The sequence below is a fragment of the Chiloscyllium plagiosum genome, chromosome 6, assembly GCF_004010195.1.
Source record: "Chiloscyllium plagiosum isolate BGI_BamShark_2017 chromosome 6, ASM401019v2, whole genome shotgun sequence".
Lineage (NCBI taxonomy): Eukaryota > Metazoa > Chordata > Chondrichthyes > Orectolobiformes > Hemiscylliidae > Chiloscyllium > Chiloscyllium plagiosum.
Window position 1 is genome coordinate 56,734,774 of NC_057715.1, and position 22,087 is coordinate 56,756,860.

At 37.7% G+C, this 22,087-nt stretch overlaps 1 protein-coding gene across 19 annotated transcripts in view; it reads left to right on the forward strand.

Annotated features, from left to right (window-relative positions):
• The window catches only part of picalma (phosphatidylinositol binding clathrin assembly protein a), a 154,779-nt gene extending 132,978 nt beyond the window's left edge, over window positions 1-21,801 (forward strand). For 17 of the 19 annotated variants that reach the window (XM_043691581.1, XM_043691582.1, XM_043691592.1 and 14 more), the window contains 4 exons: window positions 3,045-3,104; window positions 4,976-5,080; window positions 11,944-12,046; window positions 12,883-14,300. In XM_043691581.1, the coding sequence (XP_043547516.1) occupies window positions 3,045-3,104; window positions 4,976-5,080; window positions 11,944-12,036 (258 nt within the window). In that variant the 3' untranslated portion in view covers window positions 12,037-12,046; window positions 12,883-14,300. Of the gene's footprint in view, window positions 1-3,044; window positions 3,105-4,975; window positions 5,081-11,943; window positions 12,047-12,882; window positions 14,301-21,526 lie in introns of those variants that run through there. The other 2 variants (XM_043691589.1, XM_043691590.1) reach the window with 2 other exon arrangements.
• The last annotated feature ends 286 nt before the right edge of the window (window positions 21,802-22,087 follow it).

Genomic DNA, 22,087 nt, shown 5'->3' on the forward strand with positions numbered 1-22,087 from the left:
TTCTTGCAGAACAGCTGTCACCAGAGGAGCTTTGGTACAGTAGAATCAGAACATAAAATATAGAAGCAGAGGTAGATCATTCAGCTCATCGACTTTGCTCTGTCATTCAGTGAGATCATTACTGATCTGATAAGCCTCAACTCCACTTTCCTGATTATGCCATTATACGTTTTACTGCTTAGAGATCTGTTTATCTTAGCCATGAATATCCTTATTGACCCAGCTACTGTGGTTAGGAAGCCCAATGACTCATGACTGCCTGAGAGAACATATTTCTCCTTATCTCTGTCCAAACCGGAGGATTTTGAAACCTAAGATTATGCTCACTGGTCCTAGACTCTCCCACAAGAGGAACAGCCTCTGTGCATCTACCCTGCCAAGTCCTCTGTCAATACCACAGCTGTTTTAACATTTTGCTTCGAGCAGCTCTTTTGTATATTTTGTAGGTTTCAGTTTCTTCATTCCAATTTCTATTTGGTTTAGGAAGCAGCCTTGTTGCTTTCTGTTGTGCTATTCCCAAATTGATTTTTCCCAATTAAATTGTTGCCTGAACCAACATTGTCCCTTTAACAAACTTCAGATTTCCATTAACTGCTGAAATAGCTGGAATTTTTTTTCCCATACATCATTTCCATGCTCAAAATTTGATTCGCATTGACTTTATAGAGCTCAATGTAGTAGAGCTTGCCAATAAGATAGATCTTGTAGCACTTGGAACTGTAGGATTTTCAATGTATATATTAACATAGACTTTTAGTGGATATTAGAGAACCTGTTGTTAGATTTCTCAATCGTGACATTGAGGCAAGGTCTGCACTTCAGTGGTCACCTTCAGCATAGGATGAAGTTTATTAAGTTACACAAAGAAACTTTGTTGCTGCTATAGATTCAACTATACAGTGTGTGTATCTATATGTCGGAAGTATTTAAGAGTTATGAATTTAGTCGTCATTTCTTGTAGACTTGCTTCTCGTAAGAAATGAAGATGTCAGCAAGACCTAGGTGAAGATGGGATCCCATGGCAATGCCATCTCCTTAAGTGTGTGATACCATTTGAAACTGAACTCAATTGCATTAGTTGTTAAATTCATGAATTGATGACACATTTAGACACCACTGGCGTATTTAGGTTGCTATGATACATGCATCATTATATGTCTCTGCCTTGATTATGCAGTGCTACCAATTACGCATGTTATAGTCTGTCAGGTTGTTGGGTATTCCACAATATACATGGGCCAGATCTGCTAGATATGCTTTCAGGCACTTCATAGCCTTATTTGATGCTGATTTCAGATGAGAGAACTATGAATGAAGGAGTACAAACTTGGCAAATACTACTTGTTTAATGCAGGGGAGTAAAAAATGTTAAGAAGAATGCCAGACTTTGCAATCCCCTGAAAACAACCTTTCCTGTCAGTCCAGCTGCCTTGACTGCACACCAAGGTTGACAGTTGATGGTTCTTGCTGTATCATGCCAATGATGGCCTAGCAACTCAGCACCTTCTTCTCATTCTGTATACCAAGAGATGTTCAGCCCTAATGACCAAACTGCTCAAGTCCTAAAGTACACTGTTGCTAAACTCTGTCTGCAGCAGGTGGTGAGGGGAGTAACAAGGGTAAAATATACCTGACCTCATCCTCACTAATCTACTTGCTGCAGATGTATCTGTCCATGATAGTATCAATAGGAATGACCATCCTTGAGGATGCTCTTCATTGTATTTTGTGGCAGTAATGCTGTGCAAAAGGGGATAGACTTTGAATAGATATAACAACTCCAAACTGGGCATTCATGAGCCACTGTGGGCCATCAGTAGTAGAATTGTACTGAACACGAGCACAATCTCCAACCTCATGGCCTGTCACATTCTCCATTCCTCCAATACCATTAAGCCACAAAACAGGACTAGTTGGATGCCAAACAATTAAAGCAGCAGCTGGCAGGCAGGGTCAAGCTATTCCAAAACCAGCAGATCAAATCGAAGCTCTTCAGTCCCGCTACATCCAGTTGTGAATGGTGATGGACAATTAAAAATTCAAAGGAGGCTCCACCAAAATCCCCATCCTCAATGAATGGATAACCCAACCTGGCAGTGCATAAGACAAGGCACTGCATTACACTGAGCGCCGGACTGATGGTTCCTAAATTGATTGTTAGTATATATCTTTGCACATTTCAGAGTGGGTTTTTTTTTTTGCTTTAAGTTTTATATTATCTTTAGCCCTTTTAGTTAACCAGATTATGGGTCTTCCCTTTTGATTTTTTTCTTTTTTGTTGGTATATACTGTATCTATTCCATATGTTCTGAAATATTCCCTTCAGTGTTTCTCTTGACCCATCTATATGTCTAATTTGCTAGGTCACTTCAGCTAGTATAGCTTGCTCTGTGGTCAGCCCCACATGTACTGTTTTAAGGAACTATCATGAAAACATAGAGTGAATTCCTCATCTTGGCTATTTTTGACCATCACTTGAAGAAAACAGATGCATGACCATTGATGTGTATTTCTTACAAGCTCCTTTTTTTTCTTTAAACTCTGTCACCACACAGTTGTACAATGAGGAGCCTGTCCACCATTCCCATAAGTGACTTCTTGCCATATCATTTCACATCTCTACCCAAAACTCTTCTATATCCAGGTTTCCTGAATTTGGGTCATCTCTCTCTAATGTGCTAATGATATCACTTAATAGTGCAGCCAGCCCTCGATCTTTTCTGATACCTGTCCTTCCTAAATGTTATGTACTCTTCAATATTTAAGTCACAATTTCTGCCAATTTAACATGTTGGATTTGCTGACCAGATAAGTGATTGCTATTCCAATAATGTATTCTGTATAAGCTGCTTGGATATTTTTGAGACGTGCAAAAATGTTCTACACCAATGCAAGTTCTCGGTTTGCACACTGTTATGTATTGATCAGATAGTTGCATGACTCTTTAAATTTCAAAGCTGTTTGGAGACTTTGTTCTTTTTATCTATAGTAGTAATTAATTATAAATGCTGTTTGCTTTTATGAGTTCAAATTATCTTTCTTAGGCTCCCCCCATAATGGCTTACCCAGCGACAACACCAACAGCAGTGATGGGATATGGCATGGTATGTATGTCAAACAAAATGTAAATTTAATTGAATAATTTTATCTTTTATGGGAAAATTCATGGGAATCTTACCTGTAACCAATTATTAATGTTTGCATCATGTAGAATTCTTTACTTGATTTCATGTAGCTGAGTTCACCAAGGGAGATGTTATTACTGTCAGGTACTCATCTTTATTCTTCCTCCGACTTGGTCATAATGGACAAATCAAATTTCCAAGATTGTTATGTCACCAAAGTATTTCCATTTAATTTTTATACCATTCTAAGTAGTGCAGTACAGTTGGTTCTGCTGTAATGCATGTTTCTTCAACGTGACTTTGCTTCAATGTGATTGAAGGACTTAGAACATAGTTGTAGAATGCGAGCTTTCCTTAACTTTATTGGCTATAAGGCGATTCCGGGTCCATTAGTTTAAAAGACATGGCTATTGCACGATTTTCTTCACGTGAGATCGCACAAGAACGGACCTATCATGTTCTATCATAACCAACTGTATTCAGCTAAATTATGGCATTTTGATGTGATCTGCTATTCTTAAACTTATATACAAATATCCCTTCTTTGGGAACATTAGTCATATACCAAAAACTATTGCATACCAACTTCTGTCGGAGGTAGTTTGAGTTGGCCAAATTAGCATATTAACCAGTAAGTTATATATTATTTGTAGTGAAGTGTTGTGAAACCGTGAGTACTGTATTTGAGAGATTGGAGAATGTATGGATGTATGTATGTATGTATTCATATCTATATCAACTTAGTAATTCAGAAAGGGAATCTTCCACAACTTTGAAAATAAAAAAGGCCTCTGTGCGTTGTGTATTTATCATATTAAAGTTGTAAACAATTGAGCCCACTATTATTCGTTCATTTATGTAAACTGTTTGGATGAGAATATAGTTAGTAAGTTTTCAGATGACATCAAAATTGGTGGAGTAATGTACAGTGAAAGGGGTTATCCAATAGCATAACAGGATCTTGATGGCTGGACTAGTGGACCAAAGAATTGCAAATGGAATTTAATTTAGGTAAATTGGAGATATTGCGTTTTGGTAAGACAAACCAGGGCAGGACTTAGGAGTGTTGTCAAACAGAGAGATCAAAGGATGCAGGTACATTGTTCTTTGAAAATGGCATATTGGGAGACAAGGTGGTGAAGGAAGTGTTGGCACACTTGCCTGCATTGATCAGACCATTGAGTTCAGGAGTTGGGATATCACGTTACGGCTGTACAAGTCATTGGTAAGGCTACGTTTGCAGTATAGTGTACAATCCTTGTCACCCTGCTGTAGTAGGGATGTAATTAAACTGGAAAGGGTGCAACAAAAGATTTACAAGGATGATAGAGACTGGAGGGTTTGAGTTATAAGGAGAAGCTGAATAGGCTGGCGCTTTTTTGTTGGAACTGACAGGTGACCTTAGAGGTTTATAAAATCATGAGAGGAACAGATAAGGTGAATAGTCAAAATTATGTTTTTTTTCACAAAATTAGAGTGAATAGCTTTAAGGTGAGAGAACAAAGACTTAACAAGGGCCTGAAGGGCAACTTTTTCCACTTGGTGTGTATATGGAATGAGCTGGCAGAGGGAAGTGGGGAAGGTGAGTACAATGTCTTTTAAATGACATTTGAACAGGCAAGGACAGGAAAGACTTTGAGGAATATGGGCCAAATGCAGACAAATGGGGCACGTTCAGTTTAGGAACCCTGGTTTGCATGGACAAGTTGGGTCAAAGGGTCTTTCTGTGCTCTATAACTCATTGACTCTAATGTATTATTAAGTGCTGTGGCATTTAAGTTTTTTGATATATCTAGTTGTGGGAGAAAATTGTCTTTGAAATAGTTTCTTGAAACTTTTTTATTCACTAGCCCCCTGCAATGGGAACTATGCCTATGATGACGCAACAAACAATGATGTACACCCAACCAGCCATGAGACCATCAAACCCTTTCAGTTCTGTACCTGGAGCACAGGTATTTTAGCAATTTCTTTCTAAGTTGTCTAATAATTTGATACATTTGACTATTCCATTGATCGTTAAATTGTGATGCTTCTATTAGAGTATTATATTTTAGATCTCTAAATGTAAATGACCAAATAGGATTACTGTGAGGTTTAGATTTACATTTGTCATGAACACCATGTTAGTTTAATACAGATTTGTAATAATTAGCCACATTTTTCTTTCTCAATGTTAGTAGAAATAGAATTAACAGTTTAAAACCAGTGCATAAATTAATTTTGTTTTAGCAATTTAGGTGACTTAGTGGCTCAGTGGTTAGCACTGCTACCTCGCAGCACAAGGGACCCAGGTTCGATTCCAGCCTTGTGCGACTGTCTGTGTAGAGGTTGCACCTTCTCCTTGTGTCTGCGTGTGTTTCCTCCACATGCTCTGGTTTCCTGTCACAGTCCAAAGATGTGCATGTTAGGTGGATTGGCCATGCTGAATTGCCCGTAATGTCCAAGGATGTGCAGGCAAGATAGATTAACCATGGGAGATGCAGGGTTATAGGGATAGGATAGGGTGGTGATTTTAGATGGAATGCTGTTCAGAGGGTCAGTGTGAACTCAATGTACCGAATGGCCTGCTTCCACATTGTAGGGATTCTATGATGGCGATTAATTATCAGTATCTCAGTTCCGACTTTGTGAATAGTTTAGTGATTGAACATGTCAAATTTCATTCTTACACGTAAAATTCTGGAATTTCTAACCACAGAGGATCATGTTCTATAGTTTTATAGTTTTTGTTCATGAAAACCACAGACTTTTATGTTTCAGTTCATGTGTATTATGAAAGTCTTTAAACTTTGTGCTTTTGTGTTCAAAAACGTGTAATCAGAAAATGCTGCAAATAGCAGTCAGACAGCATTGATGGAGACATAAATAATTCATGGGTAGATCTTCTTCTGCTTCTAAAGGAATGAACCTGTAAGGGAAGGGGAAAGTTAATTCTACACAAAACCAAGAATCTGCTCTGGATAAAATCCTGATATTAAGCACTCAGATATTTGGTAGTGGCTAGAGCTGTCTGACACTTGTTCCTTTGCATGCATGTACATGCCATGTCTGATCACTAAAATGAAGTCTCCCCAGATATAGTAACACTAGAATTAATCGTTTGTATATCAACTCTACACAAGTGAAAAATAACATGCCTTCAGATTCATGGCTGCATATAAATAGTGCATAACAAGTAAGGTAGTTTTCTTGTTGGAGTTAGAGTGGGTAGCTGCTGCTATTTTAGGGAGCGTTGATTCATAAAAGGATGTAAGTAAGATCTTGTGACAAGAACAAGGCATTTTATTAGCAAGACTTCTATATTTTTATACTTGATTCCCTTTGAAGTAAAGGCCAATTCCATTTGTCTTCTCTATTACTTTCTGAATGTGTATGTTAGCTTTTTGAGATTTATGGACAAGGACTCTCAAATCTCTGTGCTGTAGCCTTCTACAGTCTTTATTCATTTAAATAATAATCACATCTATTGTTCATAATCTCACCTTTTCCAATATTGTAGTCCATCTGTCAAGTTTTCGCCCATTCGCTTAACCAGCCTATATCCCTCACCAGACGCTCGAGTCATCACCATCACATGCCTTCCTACCTTCTCTTGTGTTATCAACAAAATTGACTGTAGTACGTTCACTTTTCTCATCCAAATCACTAACGTACATTGTAAATAATTGTGACCTCAGCACAGATTCCTGTGATATTCAACTAGTTAGAGATTGCCGTCCTGAAAATGCCCCCCCTTTTACCAAGTTTTGTTTTATTTTGAACTGTGACCTATGAAGAATGGTACTACTTAAAACCAAGGAGACTGAGTAAGGAGATGGCTGCATGTTGGAGATCATGTTTACTGTGTACAATGTTGCATTCCTTATAACAGTGTTATCAATAGTAGACGGAGATGTGTTGCTGGAAAAGCGCAGCATCCAGGGAACAGGAGAATCGACGTTTCGGGCATAAGCCCTTCTTCAGGAATCCTATCAATAGTAGACAGCAAGAGCCAGTGGGTTCTGAGCTGAGGAAAATAACTGCTTGATGATAACATTCTGACTGGCGCCTGACCAGGTGATCTAGTTTGTGTAGAGCCAGTACAAGATTAGAAACACCTAGCCTATAAAGGGAAAGGATAAAAAAGCTGTCTGTCTGTCTCTCCTGTGTAGAGGCAGTAAAAGTCTCCTGTAATGGCTCGCAGTCTTCAACTTGTCTTTCTCTGAAAATCCCCAATTAAAGGAGGAACAAACTGGCTTTAATGACAGTTAAAGGATGCATTCTCAGTAATTGAATGAAAGAGAGCACCAGTGCACAAACAATGGCGTTGACAGCAAAAAAGTAAAAAGGAATTGAAAGGAAGAGAAAGAAAGTTGTTGAATCTTGTGATCTAGACTGGTGCTATCAAACAATGTTCCCCTCATTTGTTTTTCAGACTTAATATCTAGGACCTGTCTCCTTTTGTATGTCAATCTGAATGTGAAGGGGAAAATTTAAGAAGGAACTGAGTTCAAGTTGTAAAGTTATAAGTTAGCAATTGGTGCTTCCTAATTATTGATGGTTAAATACAATTTGTTTGTATTAAACAATGTTTTTGTGAACATGGTGAGTATTTTCTTTGAACCTGAGTTTCAGTTGAGTAAATTGTAGACTCAGAATAATTTGATTAAAGCTTTACATGTTTGTGACAGTTACAACAATACTGCAGCTTGATTTTCAGCGCATTGCCCCAATCGTGATATTTAACACTGATCCAACGATTTCTCATAGCTATGTGGTAATACACAAAGCAATACTTAGATATAAAGTCCATTTAGTAGTCACAGAATACGCGATCATTAGCTTTGTACGTTTATGATTTGAACTGCACTTTGATTTGCTTTGAGTCTAAGTTTTGAGTCTTAATTAGCATGAATATTTTGTTTAATCCTTTTTTTTTTCTCCATGCATCTATACTTGTTGCTCTGGTCAGAATTTTGGTTATTGTATTGGACATTTCGGGTTTCATATTGTGTTGAATGCAAGTTTCTAATCTTGCGTTTCTTCATACAGTGCCTTTGGGTTTCTATGTAGACTGCGATACATTTTGTTTAAGTTATTGGGTTCTGTTGATGTACTTTGTAAATGGTGAACACATTCCTCAAAGGATTGTAAATATGGTTTTGTCTTGAAGATCAGCACTCTTAAAATGCTGCTTTGTAGTCTCTTCCTCAATTTGTGATTAAAATATGGAACTAAAATAATCAAATGCAAAATTTAATTCCCTTCTTAAACTACATAAAACTTGCACTGCTATGGAACTTGACCAAACCTGGGAAAAAAGTTCTAAAGAAGTTTCTCTCAATTCTGGAAAGTAATCAACCGAAGATTTTATATTGTATTATAATGTATTGTATTGTGATCAGTTACTTTTCACAGATAAACTTAGATACCTGTCAAGATAAGAACAAGTGAATTGTGTGGAATACATGGTAGCTTTGAATCGCCACTTATTCTATGAAGCAATCCTGCTACCTCATTGATCACTCAATTTCTCTTCCTAGTTACCTCATTAGAATAGTTTGTAAATGTGATTTTGGAGAAGATTTGTAGTTCAGGTTGTGGATCAGGTTGTAACTTTGCTCACTGAGCTGGTAGTAATTCCTACACAACAGATCTAAACAAGAAGACACAACACGCCCAGAAACTCTAGCCAGCCTGCCATACATTAAAGACATCTCTTGAAATGCTGACTAGAATACTCCAAGCCCTAGGCCCACAGCCTACAAACCTACCACCACAGTGAAACAGCTGCTAATGAGTTTAAAGGACCCCATACCAACAACAGAACAAATGTCATATACAAAATACCTTGCAAAGACTGCAACAAACATTACATTGGACAGATGGGCAGGAAACTAGCCATCTAGTATCCATACACACAGACAAAGAGGAACACCAGTTCGACTGGGACAATGCATCCATTCTGGGGCAGGCTAAACAAAGACATTCACAGGAATTCTTAGTGACCTGGCATTCAAACTGGAACTCCATTAAGGGTCGAGAGTGTGGTGCTAGAAAAGCACAGCAGATCAGGCAGTATCAGAGGAGCAGGAGAATCAACGTTTCAGGCATAAGACCTTCACTGGGAATGAGGCTTGTGGGTTGGAGCTGAGAGATAAATGGGAGAGGGTAGGGTTTGGGAGAAGGTAGCTCAGAAAGCTATAGGTGGATGAAGGTGAGGGAGAAGGTGATAGGTCAGAGGGGGCAATGATGGAAGGGTCTGGAGGGCAGTGTATAGTTGGAGGCTTGGGATTGGGATAATGTGGGGGGAGGGGAAATGACAAAGCTGTTGAAATCTATATTTATCCAGTGTGGTTGCAGGGTCCCAAGGCGGAATATAAGGCGTTCTTCCTCCAGGCATCAGGTGGTAATGGTTTGGCAGTGGAGGAGGCCAGGACTTGCATGTCCTTTACAGAGTAGGAGAGGGGAGTTGAAGTGTTCAGCCACGGGTCGGTGGGGTTGGTAGGTGTGGGTGTCCCAGAGATGTTCTCTGAAACGATCCGCAACAAGGCACCCTGTCTCCTCAATGTAGAGGAGACCATACCAGGATCAACGGGTGCAGTAGATGACATTTGGTAGAGGTACAGGTAAATTTCTGATATTGGCTCCACCCTCCGGACCTGACCATCACTCCCCCACCCCACCAAGACCTATCATGTTCTCCCTCACCTTCATCCTTCTATCACTTTCTGAGCTACCTTCCCCCTCCCATTTATCTCCCAGCCCCGACCCATAAGCCTCATTCCTGATGAAAGGCTTATGCCTGAAATGTCGATTCACCTGTTACTCTGATGCTGCCTGACCTGCTGTGTTTCCAGCACCACACTCTCGACTCTAATCTCCAGCATCTGAGTTCTCAATTTCTCTCAGAACTCCATTAACACACACATTGATTTGGACCCCATTTACCAACCTCTCAGAAAAAGAACCAGAAGTGATATCACCCACCACAACAGACCAAGGCAGATGAATAGCAAGCGGGACAGAACACCAGCGCTTCATCAGAGAGTCTCTGATGATGTTACCTAGCATGGTGATGAAACATCTGAGAACAAATCTACCAGCACAGCGAGCAAACTTAGACAACCAGATCTTTCCCACAACTTCATACTGTAATCATTGTCTATTGAGATCCCTAATTATTGCCCTAAAGTTGTAAATAGCATCCTCTGCGATGATGACTCTGTTGTATTTCCTTGGCAGTCCTTAGTCTGATCAACTACACCTTCACTTCGCCTCTGTGTTGTTCAGGTTAATGAGACTACATGGTCTATCAAATCCAAAATTAGTCCATTTCTTCTCTTCCAACTTTCCCTTGCCCTTGCATTGTTGACTAGAGTCCCTCCAGAATCTATTCTTTGCTCCCTCACTTTTCACCAAAGAACTGAACCTTTTCACCATCATCCAAAATGGTCAGCTTCCACACTAGACTGATGGCACTTTAACTGTGTTGTTCCACTACCTCTTTGGATGCCTCTTCTTCTTTTGTCAGTTTTAGATGAGCTGCAATTTCCTCAGTTAGACATTATCAAAATTGAAGCCGTGGTCTTTGTACTATGCAAGAAATTCAGTGACTTTACCATGAACTCCATCTGCACCCCCACCCCCACCCAAGCATTCAAAATGTTCAGTCCCTTTGTGACATGACATTTTTTTTTTAATGCTGCACTGCACCCCTCCATTCTCTGAAAATCAGTTTTCTTTAAACCTGACTCATGACACTTTAATATTAAACTGCAGTCCCCGTGTTTACATTACTAAATGGTCTCTCCCATAATCCCTTCAATATCAAAGCTCCACCAGTCCTGCAACCCACCTACAATCCTGACTTGTGTTTGCCTTAACTTTACAACTATTTTATTTTCACACACATAGACCCTACATTCTCTGAAATTTTCTTCCGAATTTAATTGAGTTTTAAGGTGGCACGTTGGCACAGTGGTTAGCATTGCTGCCTCTTAGCACCACGAACTTGGATTTGATTCTTTGAAGTTTGTGTGGAATTTGCATGTTCTCCCAACATCTGTGTGGGTTTCCACTGGATGCTCTGGGATCTTCCTGCAATCCAAAGATCTGCTGGGTAGATGAATTGGCCATGCTCAATTGTCCTGTAGTGTCCAGGGATGTGCAGACCAGAAATGCTGCAGTAAAAGCAGTATGGGGATAGGGTGGGGCATGGGTATAGGTAGGATACTGTTCGGAGGGTCAGTGCAGAATTGATGGGCCAAGTGCCTCTTTCTGCACTCTTTGCATTCTCTGTTCTAAGATCCTTTTCTTTTATGGCTTTTTGTGTCTTTTTCTTCCGTTCAATATTGCACTCAATGATTTTCCTAGCATGGTGCATAACTGTGCTGTTTAGTTCCCCTTTCCTCTTTTGGAAAATCTAATTTAGTATAGAAATCCATCATTTAGACTTCTACCTAAAATTATATACTTGAAATTGTCAAATGTTAAATTTGAGGTGTCTACAGGTGCAGCTTTGACTAGATTTAGTTAGGAAATGAATGTGCCGCATGTGTTTTACTGTAATAGTTCAGTTAAATTTTATCTACTCCTTTGCAAACACCTTTTTCTCAAATCAAAGATTAGTTTCTAACGGCTAAAACCTGAAGTTCCTAAATTGCAATATGAATTTTGAAAGTTAATCTGTGTATCTATGCTTGCTCAAAATTTGAATCCTTGCAGAACGTGACTTTATTGCTAAAATGACAGCTCTGCACTGCTGTCGCTGAATTCTCATGTCCTATTCTTCGCATTTTCTGCTTTCACTTTCTTTCTTCACTTTCTGACATAGTTGCCTACAGCCTCAAGCCCTTCTAATCAAAGTTCTCCTAGAGCTCCTGGAAAGGATCCGTTTGCAGAGCTCTCTCTCAAGGATTTCTTGTAGAACAGACAAGGTATTCATGGAGTAATAAGTGTGTATCTTCGTGTTTTCTGTATTAAGCACTGTTCAGAGCAAGCACCTTAAAGCCATCAGACGAAGCCAGCTGTAACAGTTTTGTTATAGTATTCGGTTATCTCACATCAAGTATGTTAAAACAGCCTTCTTGTTGTATGGATATCATGATGTAGTTGTGCTTTACAGAAATTTATAATATTAGTTTCTTTTGTGTATGGTTTGTTAATACTTTGATTAGCATGTAGTTTTTTGTGTGGTATTAGGAGGTCAACAAATTAATTCTGACAATAAGACTCTGTCAGTGTATTTAAATGTTGGTTTGTTTACTTTTCCACTGCTCCTCCAATCGGAACAAGTTTCAAATCCACGTACAAAATTATACAAAAAACAGGCTTTCAAATACACTCAGTAACTCCTTAATACAATGGTGTCACTTTTCATCTATTGAAAGATTAACAGACAAAATTTGTTACTTGGATTTGTATTGTTTTTTTAAATCAATAATACATCCATAATCACTTTAACATCTATTATTAATAAGAAGTCTGAAGTTCTCACTGTACTTTTTTTCGGGGATAGGATTGGAGGTTTGGGTGGGTTGTCCCTTTCTGAAGCTTTTTACATACTACTTTCACAAATTGCCAGGCTAAACTATGTTGTGAATTGAGTATCCCTAACTTGTAAATAAAAACTGATTTATTGTTGAAAATTGATTTTTAGTGAAGAATTTATCCTTTTAGAGTAGCTTGTGGTTTTCAAAGAAACCTGAAATTAATGTTTTACCATATATAAATCTTGTTTGCCCTGTTATTTCAATTCTGTCATCTTTTCCAGATACACTTTATGTAATGGCATCAAACGGAACCATTCCAAGAAGATAAGTGCTAAGCAGCAACTTTTATTCTTGCGAAATACTCGCTGTTTGTGAAACTATCTTCCATAAGGATGTTCTCAATATGGATAATAAACAAGATTGCAGAATGACCAAGATGAAAGGTTCATTGGAAAGCCAATGTTGATGTATCAACTTCAGCAGCAAGTGGAAAGGCTTATTTTGTTTGGCTGATGACTGATTCAATCATGATATTAAATTGTTCCAACCAATAATGCCGTACAATACCCTGTACATCAAGTAATATGTTCTCATGCTGAGTGAAACTTCTATTGATTCAGAATTGACAGCTTGAAAAAAACAATAAGATTTGTGGCTAAGAGCTGCTGGATTGTAAATTATCAGGATTTGGTGAGGTATTCTTTGAAAAGCAGCAGTAAATTATGTAACTTTTGTATGTACACCAAGTATCAATTTTTCTTTCACCTTCACAGAATAATCATGCTAAAATTATTAATTCAGAATTTTACTTTTTATTCAAGTTTGCAGTAGACATTCCTTGTGTACTATGTTTGTATTTATTTATGACTGTCAGATTAAGTAACAATATTGCATCAGATGCTTTCTGTAAGGATTAATGTGAATGTGCATGCTTCATCAGTTAGATGAAAACATGGGTTTGAATGGAAAATGCAGTTAATTGAAAGATGGAGCACTAAATATTCTACAACTCAAGTTTACTTATCCCTTGTACAATTATTTGTAAGCAGATTCACAATCTTGCATTTGTATGGGATTTAGGATGAATAATGTATTAATCAATGTAGTTAATTCTGTGCCTAGGATTTTGCAATGGAACAGTTATTGACTTGCAAACTACTACTTTTGTATTTTGGCATTAGCATAAATGGGAAGGCCTTTCTATGCTCAGCATGTCATTATTTTACATCCGAGTTTAATGCTGCCTTTCCTGACTAGAATGTAAAGAATTGCCTTCAGTTCACAAAGATCCTCTACCTCCATAGGACTCCAAATCATATGCAGATCTCAGAACACTTCAAATATTTGTTTAAATGTCCACACATGGTGTCTTCACTTGGTTGGTTCTGAGAAGACTTGTTTACACAAAGTTGGATATGAGGGAATAGTTTCTGTGTAGAAATTTTTTAAAAGTAAAGCAAGATAAAATGTAACACAAAGCACTGTTGATCGGTGCTCACTGTATATAACATGAACTCTGTTCATATTACTGGTGTGAAGGATAGCTTGAGCTTAAGGCAATTCGGTACACAAACTTTGCAAAATTTTGCTGCATTGTCTTTGCAGAATATATTTTGTTTAAATGAAAAAAATGTATGTTAGGAGAAAATTTGGTGGATTTTCAAATAAAGAGCAGCTTTCACTGACATTTTGTTACCAATTAGGTCCAAGTTACATCTCTTGATTCCAATATATCCTGTGCATGGATATAATAGCTCTGCATTACTTAATTTAAAAAAAACTGTTGTAGGTAAGCTGTTATGTCACCTTGATCTTTTTCATCGGTGGAAAGGCTTTGCTACCAGACATTATCTGACCACTTGTACAGATCTTCAAAATTTTTAACTCTTCAAAGAAGTTGCTCAGGATTCATCAGAAAAAAAGGACATCAGTAATGTCAGTGATTCTATTTGTTTGTGATTTTTTTTTAATAGGGCACTTGTATTTGCCACAAATATATCAGATGTCAGTTGATATTGATTAACAGAAATGAAAAAATGTTAGTAAATATTTCAACTTAAAATACTGTATTGAAATCACTTAAGACAGTTGTACAAACATGTTGCATTCTTAACCTTGTGATTTCTGGACATATCTTGGGGCAATTCTGCTTCAGGGCAATTAGGTTATGAGTTTTTCGCCAAATAAGGCATGACCAACTAATCTTGCTGAATTTTTTAAGCCATTAATATGGTGAAAAGGATCATTTCATGAATATTGCTTACATGGGCATACAGAAAGAATTTGGTACGGTTAATTACAAAATTAGTACTAACAGTGAGAGTACAATGATTGGTATTCACCTTGTGACATTGATTATGAATTAGCTGATTGATATGATTCACAGAAATTAGAATGGTTTATTTATGGCATGGTGTGATGTAATGTTTCATAATGATCTACCCTGAGACCTCATTTTTGTGCCTTAGATGAGGGCACAGGAAATCCTGTATCAGGTTTGCAGGTGACATGAGGTTAAGAATTATGAGAAATTTTAGAGAGGAAAGCATTGTTTCGCCAATTCTGTGGCATTTGTTCATGAGGTGCCATCCAGTTTGGATTGAAGCAAGATAAATCCACAATATTTTCTTCTTTGGTCCATGTATAGTAACAATTAAGGGGCAAAAAGATTGAGTGTTCATATGCAGTGTTTACCAAATGTTAATGCTGTGGTACAAAATGTAACAATAAGGCAAGTAGAATGTTGGCTTTAATCTCAAAAGGAAAGAGATGAGATTGTGTCAGTTGCATAGAAACTTGCTTGAACTCTTTCATATAGAGTGCAACATTTGTTTGTGAGCACAAACTAGTGAAAGACCTTGGGGAGGGACTATGCATAAATATGCCAGAATGGTAAATGAATTTAAAGGGCTAAAGTTGAGGGTGAGATACAAAAACTTCGATTGTATTCTATTGGGTTAATGCGTTTCGGGTTAATTTATAAAGAGATTTCGGTAGGTAGTTAAAGACAAATAATTTTCTCTGTTTCGGGGCTTGAATGCAATTTCAAAGGTTTGAAGTTCCAGCTAAGCTATTGACAAGTGAAATTAGGAAATAGGTTTTCCATTCAAATTTAGTGAAAACCTGAAGGTTCCTTCTCCAAATGGGTACAGATGTTGGGTCAATTAAATTTTTCAGGGCTAAGGGGCAGCAAGATGACTCAGTGGTTAGCACTGCTGCCTCACAACACCAGGGACCCGGGTCCGATTCCAGCCTCTGGCAACTATCTATGTGGAGTTTGCACATTCTCCCCGTGTCTACGTAGGTTTCCTCTGGGTGCTCCGGTATCCTCCCCCAATCCAAAGATGTGCAGGTTAGGTGAATTCGCTGTGCTAAATTGCCCATAATGTTCAGGAATGTATAGGTTAGGTGCATGAGTCAGGGGTAAATGTAGGGGAATGGGTCTGGGTGGGATACTCTTCGGAGGATCGGTGTGGACTTGTTGGGCCAAAGGGCCTGTTTCCACACGTAAGGATTCTAATTCTAATTCTAAATATTTACTTAGTTAGATTATGAAAGATGGTTAAATGGAGTTGGGCCCAGGCCAGCAATGATCTAACAGAATGGAGAACAGGCATGAGGTGATAAATGTGTTTACATTACTGCAGTACTCCTTCCTCCTATGGTCGTTTTATTATAGTTCAGTCACCTCTTCTCACTCCACTAGCTGTAGTTTAATGGCCTGCAGCCAAACAATAATCTATGTTGCTGCAGTTTGACTGCAGACTAACTTGTTGACCAATTTAGTTAAATTTTACTCCTTTTGAGTTGGAAACTGACAGTGGTAAAAGTATTTCCCAGAAGTGTAAGCAAATCACATGTATGGATAAAATTTGATGTTTTGCATGTGACACTGCTGATGTGAGCAATTTGATATAAGTTATACTATTCTTTAGAACTGAGCATAATGTGATCAAATCTGTATTTGACTTTTTCTTTGTTTAAACCTTTACTCCAATCTGCCCTACTCCTTGGCAGGACACAGATTAAGTGCTATCCAAGAACCAGTACCAAGGCTACTTGGCAAAACGTGGGGAAATGTTTGTTCTTCTCCTCCCATTCATGGTATATTCATGTGTAATATTACCAGCACAGTTTCAATTTAACCTTTGCGTGGCAATATTAAATTCCAGCTTCTCCAGATTAACAGACTTATTACTGAAATAATATTACTATTTTTCAGACTTCAATGCTGCTTATTGCTTATTAATTATTTGCATATCTGTGGAAGTTAGTGTGTATGGCACTAATAGAGTGAAACTTGACATTAGATTATTCCATAATTTTCTATATTGGATTAATTATTAATAAAACAGTTGCACAAAATTCCACTCATGAAATTCTGCCTTGGCACAAATTCAAAATCATCTGATCCAACTTATCAAGTTGAGACTGTCTCGTATCTCCTCTCATCCCACAATCAGTTTAAAATCAAGGTTCTTATTGTTCAATATTTACAATTCAAGCTCCAACATCTCTCCACCTTCTCAATATTCCAGCTGAAAATTGACATGGAGGACTAAAAACGCAAGGACTGATTCCTTTGGTTTCCTGCCAAAACATCATTTTTCATTGGAGAAGGAAAATGCTTTGTTGCAGATATGTGTTAATTGAAGTCAGAGAGACTTTGTAAGTGCCCAAAGAAGAAGCACCTTGACTGCCTAAATTGATGTAGAGATGGATGAAATAATTTTATTGTTTTAAAGTCTTAATATTTGCTCAACATTTAAAGTCCTATCTGATTTTTGTACTGTACTAGACTAAATATTTTATTTAATTAAGAGCAAAATCTTTGTGATCCTGCAGTCAAATTTGAGTGGCTGTTGAACAAAATTGCCTGGTGCCTATTTTATCTTGTTTATCAGTCTCCCAAAGATGGAATGTAGAGGTGCATTGCACAAAACTTGCTGGTTTTTAGTTTATGACACTATGGTTTAAACATTTGTAGAGTGTTGTTTTAGAAATGTTTTTCTTGATAAATGAGAGAAAAGAGTATTTCAAAAGATGGTAATAAGCAAATGCATTTGACTTTGACTATAACATGTTGGAGCTTATTGAACAAGGTTAAGAAAAAGAATAGAAATGCTGGAAATATTCAGATCAAGCAACATTTGTAGAAAACCAATAACACTTCAGGGTGATTACCTTTTCACTAAAATTTTAAAAGTTTCAGCATTGAATTATACAGCTTTGATAATTGCTTGTTGCAGTCAAGGTAATGAAAGGCTCTCATTTGTAAATCATAAGATTTTAATACTTATTCCTTTTGAGCATAATGTGTATGTTTAATCATAGCATCATTTTGGTGTGCTTCAGAGGAATTGATTCGTGCTGGGCGTATGATTCCTCTGGATATTGTCACTATTTTAATCAGTCATTCTTTGTGTATGAGCAAAGTGCAAATTCTGACAGACAACTCAAACATGAGGCATCATATCCAAGCCTAATGTTGCTCTCTTATGATATTCGTACAAATATATTTCTTCCCCGATCTCATGAAATTACAATCAAATAGAATTATACTTCCTCCTTAGACTTCCCAAGCTAAAATTGGAAGAATACTTTGAGCTCTTGATTCCTTCATTCATTTCCTTGATGATGTCATCATTAACCATGGTCTCCTATCGCATAAAAGGTCTTTTCTGTTCTGCAGATTATACAGTAATAATGAAACATTTATCAATAACCAAAGTGAAGGGATAGTAACAATAAGTTTAAGCACCTCAGTGAACATGTACAAAACGCAACTTTAGAAGTCGGGAGGGTATGCTGACCAGTTAAATTTTTCCTGTATTTATTGTAACAATTCTATTTGCATATAAGAACAATTCTGATCCAAGTTGACAATGCAGCTTTGTGTGATCTTCACCCAACCACTAAACTGCTATAGACCACTCTAAATGAAAAATCAAATCATACATTCTGCCTTTTCAATGAGAAAGCAATATTATTCTTTGGCATGCATCTGAGCGAGATTATAATATGCTATATAAATACATATTTGATCTTTTTATACATTTATGTTTTCTTACTGTTTTATGCTGTCATAAAGGAGGAAGTTCCATAGATATGGGAGCAGTGCACTATTCAATTCAATGTATTTTTCACAACCTTGAAGTGGAAATACTTTAGCATGCACTGGGTTTGGATTATTGCCTTAAATCTCACTGTATTCGTTGGCCATTTTGAAATGTATACTATAAATTCTTTACCGAATATAAAAAACTCATTGTAATTGATATTTGGATGCAGATTTCTCATACTTTTGCATCACCTGTGGATTTACAAAAAAAAAATAAAGCCAGACATGTTTCCTAAGGCCTGTGGTGTAAATGAAACTTTTGAAAATCCTGAGCATATCAGGATTTTGTGCAAGAAGTTGAAACATTGAGGAGAACACGTATTACTATCTCAGTATTTTATTTTGTAATTTGAGATAATCCAGAATGAGGAAATCTCATTTACATCTTGAGAACAGTGATTTCCTTTGATTCTTGTGTCTTCATATTTTATACTAGAACTTTTTGTTCTAGTGAATCAGGTTTATTTTTTGACATCTGAACTGTTTGTTTAAATATAATTTCCCTTGAATTTTATTTAATTATATTTGTTTAAGTATAATTTCCCTTGAATTTTATTTAATTGTTTATTAAATAAAATTTAAGACAATTACTGATGAGATCATCTGATTGCAAAACAATAAATTATCTTTACAAACTCAAACCTGTGGCAACTTTGAGCTCAATACAGGAGCAGTGACTCACATTCACAGAAAATATAAAAAAATTAAGAGATTAAAGGCTAAAATTCTAAAACTTTTTGGGTGAGTGGGAATACAATGAAGACAAAGAAAGTAATTGTGTTGTGTAGTAAGTGGATTTTGGGGATTTGATACAGGTGTGAAACTGGTAAATTTTGCTCAAGGTATAATTTAGATGAGCAGAATTTTAAAATTGCAAATTGGATTAAGAAAAAGTTGTCAGTTGATTGAAAGTGGTGTTGCCTAGGAGGTGTTAATTATTGTGGCAAGAAGCTGATTTAGGGGATTTTCAGCACTGATTTACACTAATTAAGTGTTCAGGTATATGTTCGGTTATTTGACTTTTAAAATGTTATTCCTCTACACAAAGCATGAAAGATTATATATTCCAAATTTTAAAAAATACTTACGATAGGTAATTCGACTAGATAGTAGTCAACAATGAGTGACATTTCTAAACTTAACCAAGTTGGGTAAATAAAACTATGACAGGGCAAATGATGTGTTATGACTGTACATGTAGAGTTGCTGGACAGCAGTGTTGATGGCAGCTTGGGTATTTTTTATTTGGGTTCATTAGCTGGAGTCTGATTTTTACATACTGAGGTATTAGGAGTTGCTTACTTTTGCACTTTAATCTAGGAGACTGTTGCAGTCCTTCAAACTAGATCTATCCATTTTGGCCTATGGCCAGCAACAGGAGTATGACTGCAAATAGGTATGGGCCCCGAAGGTTGCCACAGAGGAGGCTCAGAGAGAACTGAAGAGATTATTAGCTGATTTTAGCACTTTGGATCAGAAATTGGCTAGCTGAAAAAAGACAGAAGGTGGTGTTTGATGGGAAATGTTCATCCTGGAGTTCAGTTACTAGTGATGTACCACAAGGATCTGTTTTGGGGCCACTGCTGTTTGTCATTTTTATAAATGACCTAGATGAGGCCGTAGGAGGATGGGTTAGTACATTTGCGGATGACACGAATGTTGGTAGAATTGTGGATGTTGCCGAAGGATGTTGCAGTTTGCAGAGGGACATAGATATGCTGCAGAGCTGGGCTGCGAGGTGGCAAATGGAGTTTAATGTGGAAAAGTGTAAGGTGATTCCACTTTGGAAGGAGCAACAGGAATAAAGAGTACTGGGCTAATAGTAAGATTCATGAGAGTGTAGATGAACATAGAGACCTTGGTGTCCATGTATATAGATCTCTGAAAGTTGCCATCCAGCTTGATAGGGTTGTTAAGAAATCATATGGTGTGTTAGCTTTTATTAGTAGAGGGTTTGAGTTTGAGCCACGAGGTAATGTTGCAGCTGTACAAAACACTGGTGTGGTTGCACTTGGAGTACTGCATACAGTTTTGGTCACTGCATTATAGGAAGGATTGGAAGCTTTGGAAAGGGTTCAGAGGAGATTTACCAGAATGTTGCCCGGTATGGAGGGAAAGTCTCACTGGGAAAGGCTGAGGGACTTGAGGCTGTTATCATTAAAAGAAGGCTGAGACATATAATCAGAGGGTTGGATAGGGTGGACAGTGAGAGCCCTTTTCCTCTGTTGATGGCTAGCACAAGGGGACATAGCTTTAAATTGAGGGGTGATAGATGTCAGAGGTAGTTTCTTTACTCTAGTAGGGCGTGGAATGCCCTGCCTGCAACAGTAGTAGACTTGCCAATTTTAAGGGCTTTTAAATTGCTATTGAATAAACATATGGATGAAATGGAATAGTGTAGGATAGAGGGACTTCAGATTGATGTTGCACTGCCCTGTGAAACCAAGGGCGGAGGAGCCAATAGTGCACTTTAATGTTCTATTAGCAAACAGACCATGGTGTCTTGATGGCGGGAGTAAGAAAGGAACTTAATTTAAGGAGCAGTGTAGTTTCGGTGACTAGATAATATTTTATGAAGCTTGACTCCTTTTAAAGCTATTAGCAACCTGATGCCAAGTTTATGGTCATCTCTTATAAAAGCAAAATATCACAAATGCTGTAAATCTCAAGCAAACATAGAATGCTGGAGAAACTCAGCATTTTAGGCAGCATCTGGAGAATGAAGCCAAGTTAAAGTTGAGTCCTGTAAGATCTCGTCAGAACAAGTCATACTGAACTCACTGTTTCTGCTTTGTTCTCCACAGATGCTGCTAGACCTCCTGACCTGACTTTCTCCAGCATTCGGTGTTTGTTAAGGACATCTCTTCTAGGCTGGAGAGTAATATGGTGTAGAAGGGGAAGAATCCAGTTGTGATGCACATGAACACTTATGATGTATTCAGAACCTGAAGCAGTGTGAGCAGTTTGGGCCTACATTTTAGAAAGAATGTGTGATTATTAAAAGCACTTGCATAATGAGCGAATTTGCATTGTGTTGTATGTGTGAAATGTTTTGGCTATAATATATTGTTTGCCCTGCCATCATTGTGTTATTTAGAGTCATAGAGATGCACAGCATGGAAACAGACCCCTTGAGGTCCCCTTTAAATCTTTCCCCTCTCACCCTAAACCTATGTCCTCTAGTTCTGAACTCCCCCATCCCAGAGAAAAGATCTTGTCTGTTTACACTATCCATTTCCTGCATGATTTAATAAACCTCTAAGGTCATCCCTCAGCCTCTGATGCTCCAGGAAAAACAGCCCACCAACACCTTCCACCCCGACCTCAAATTTACCTGGACCGTCTCAGACTCCTCCCTCCCCTTC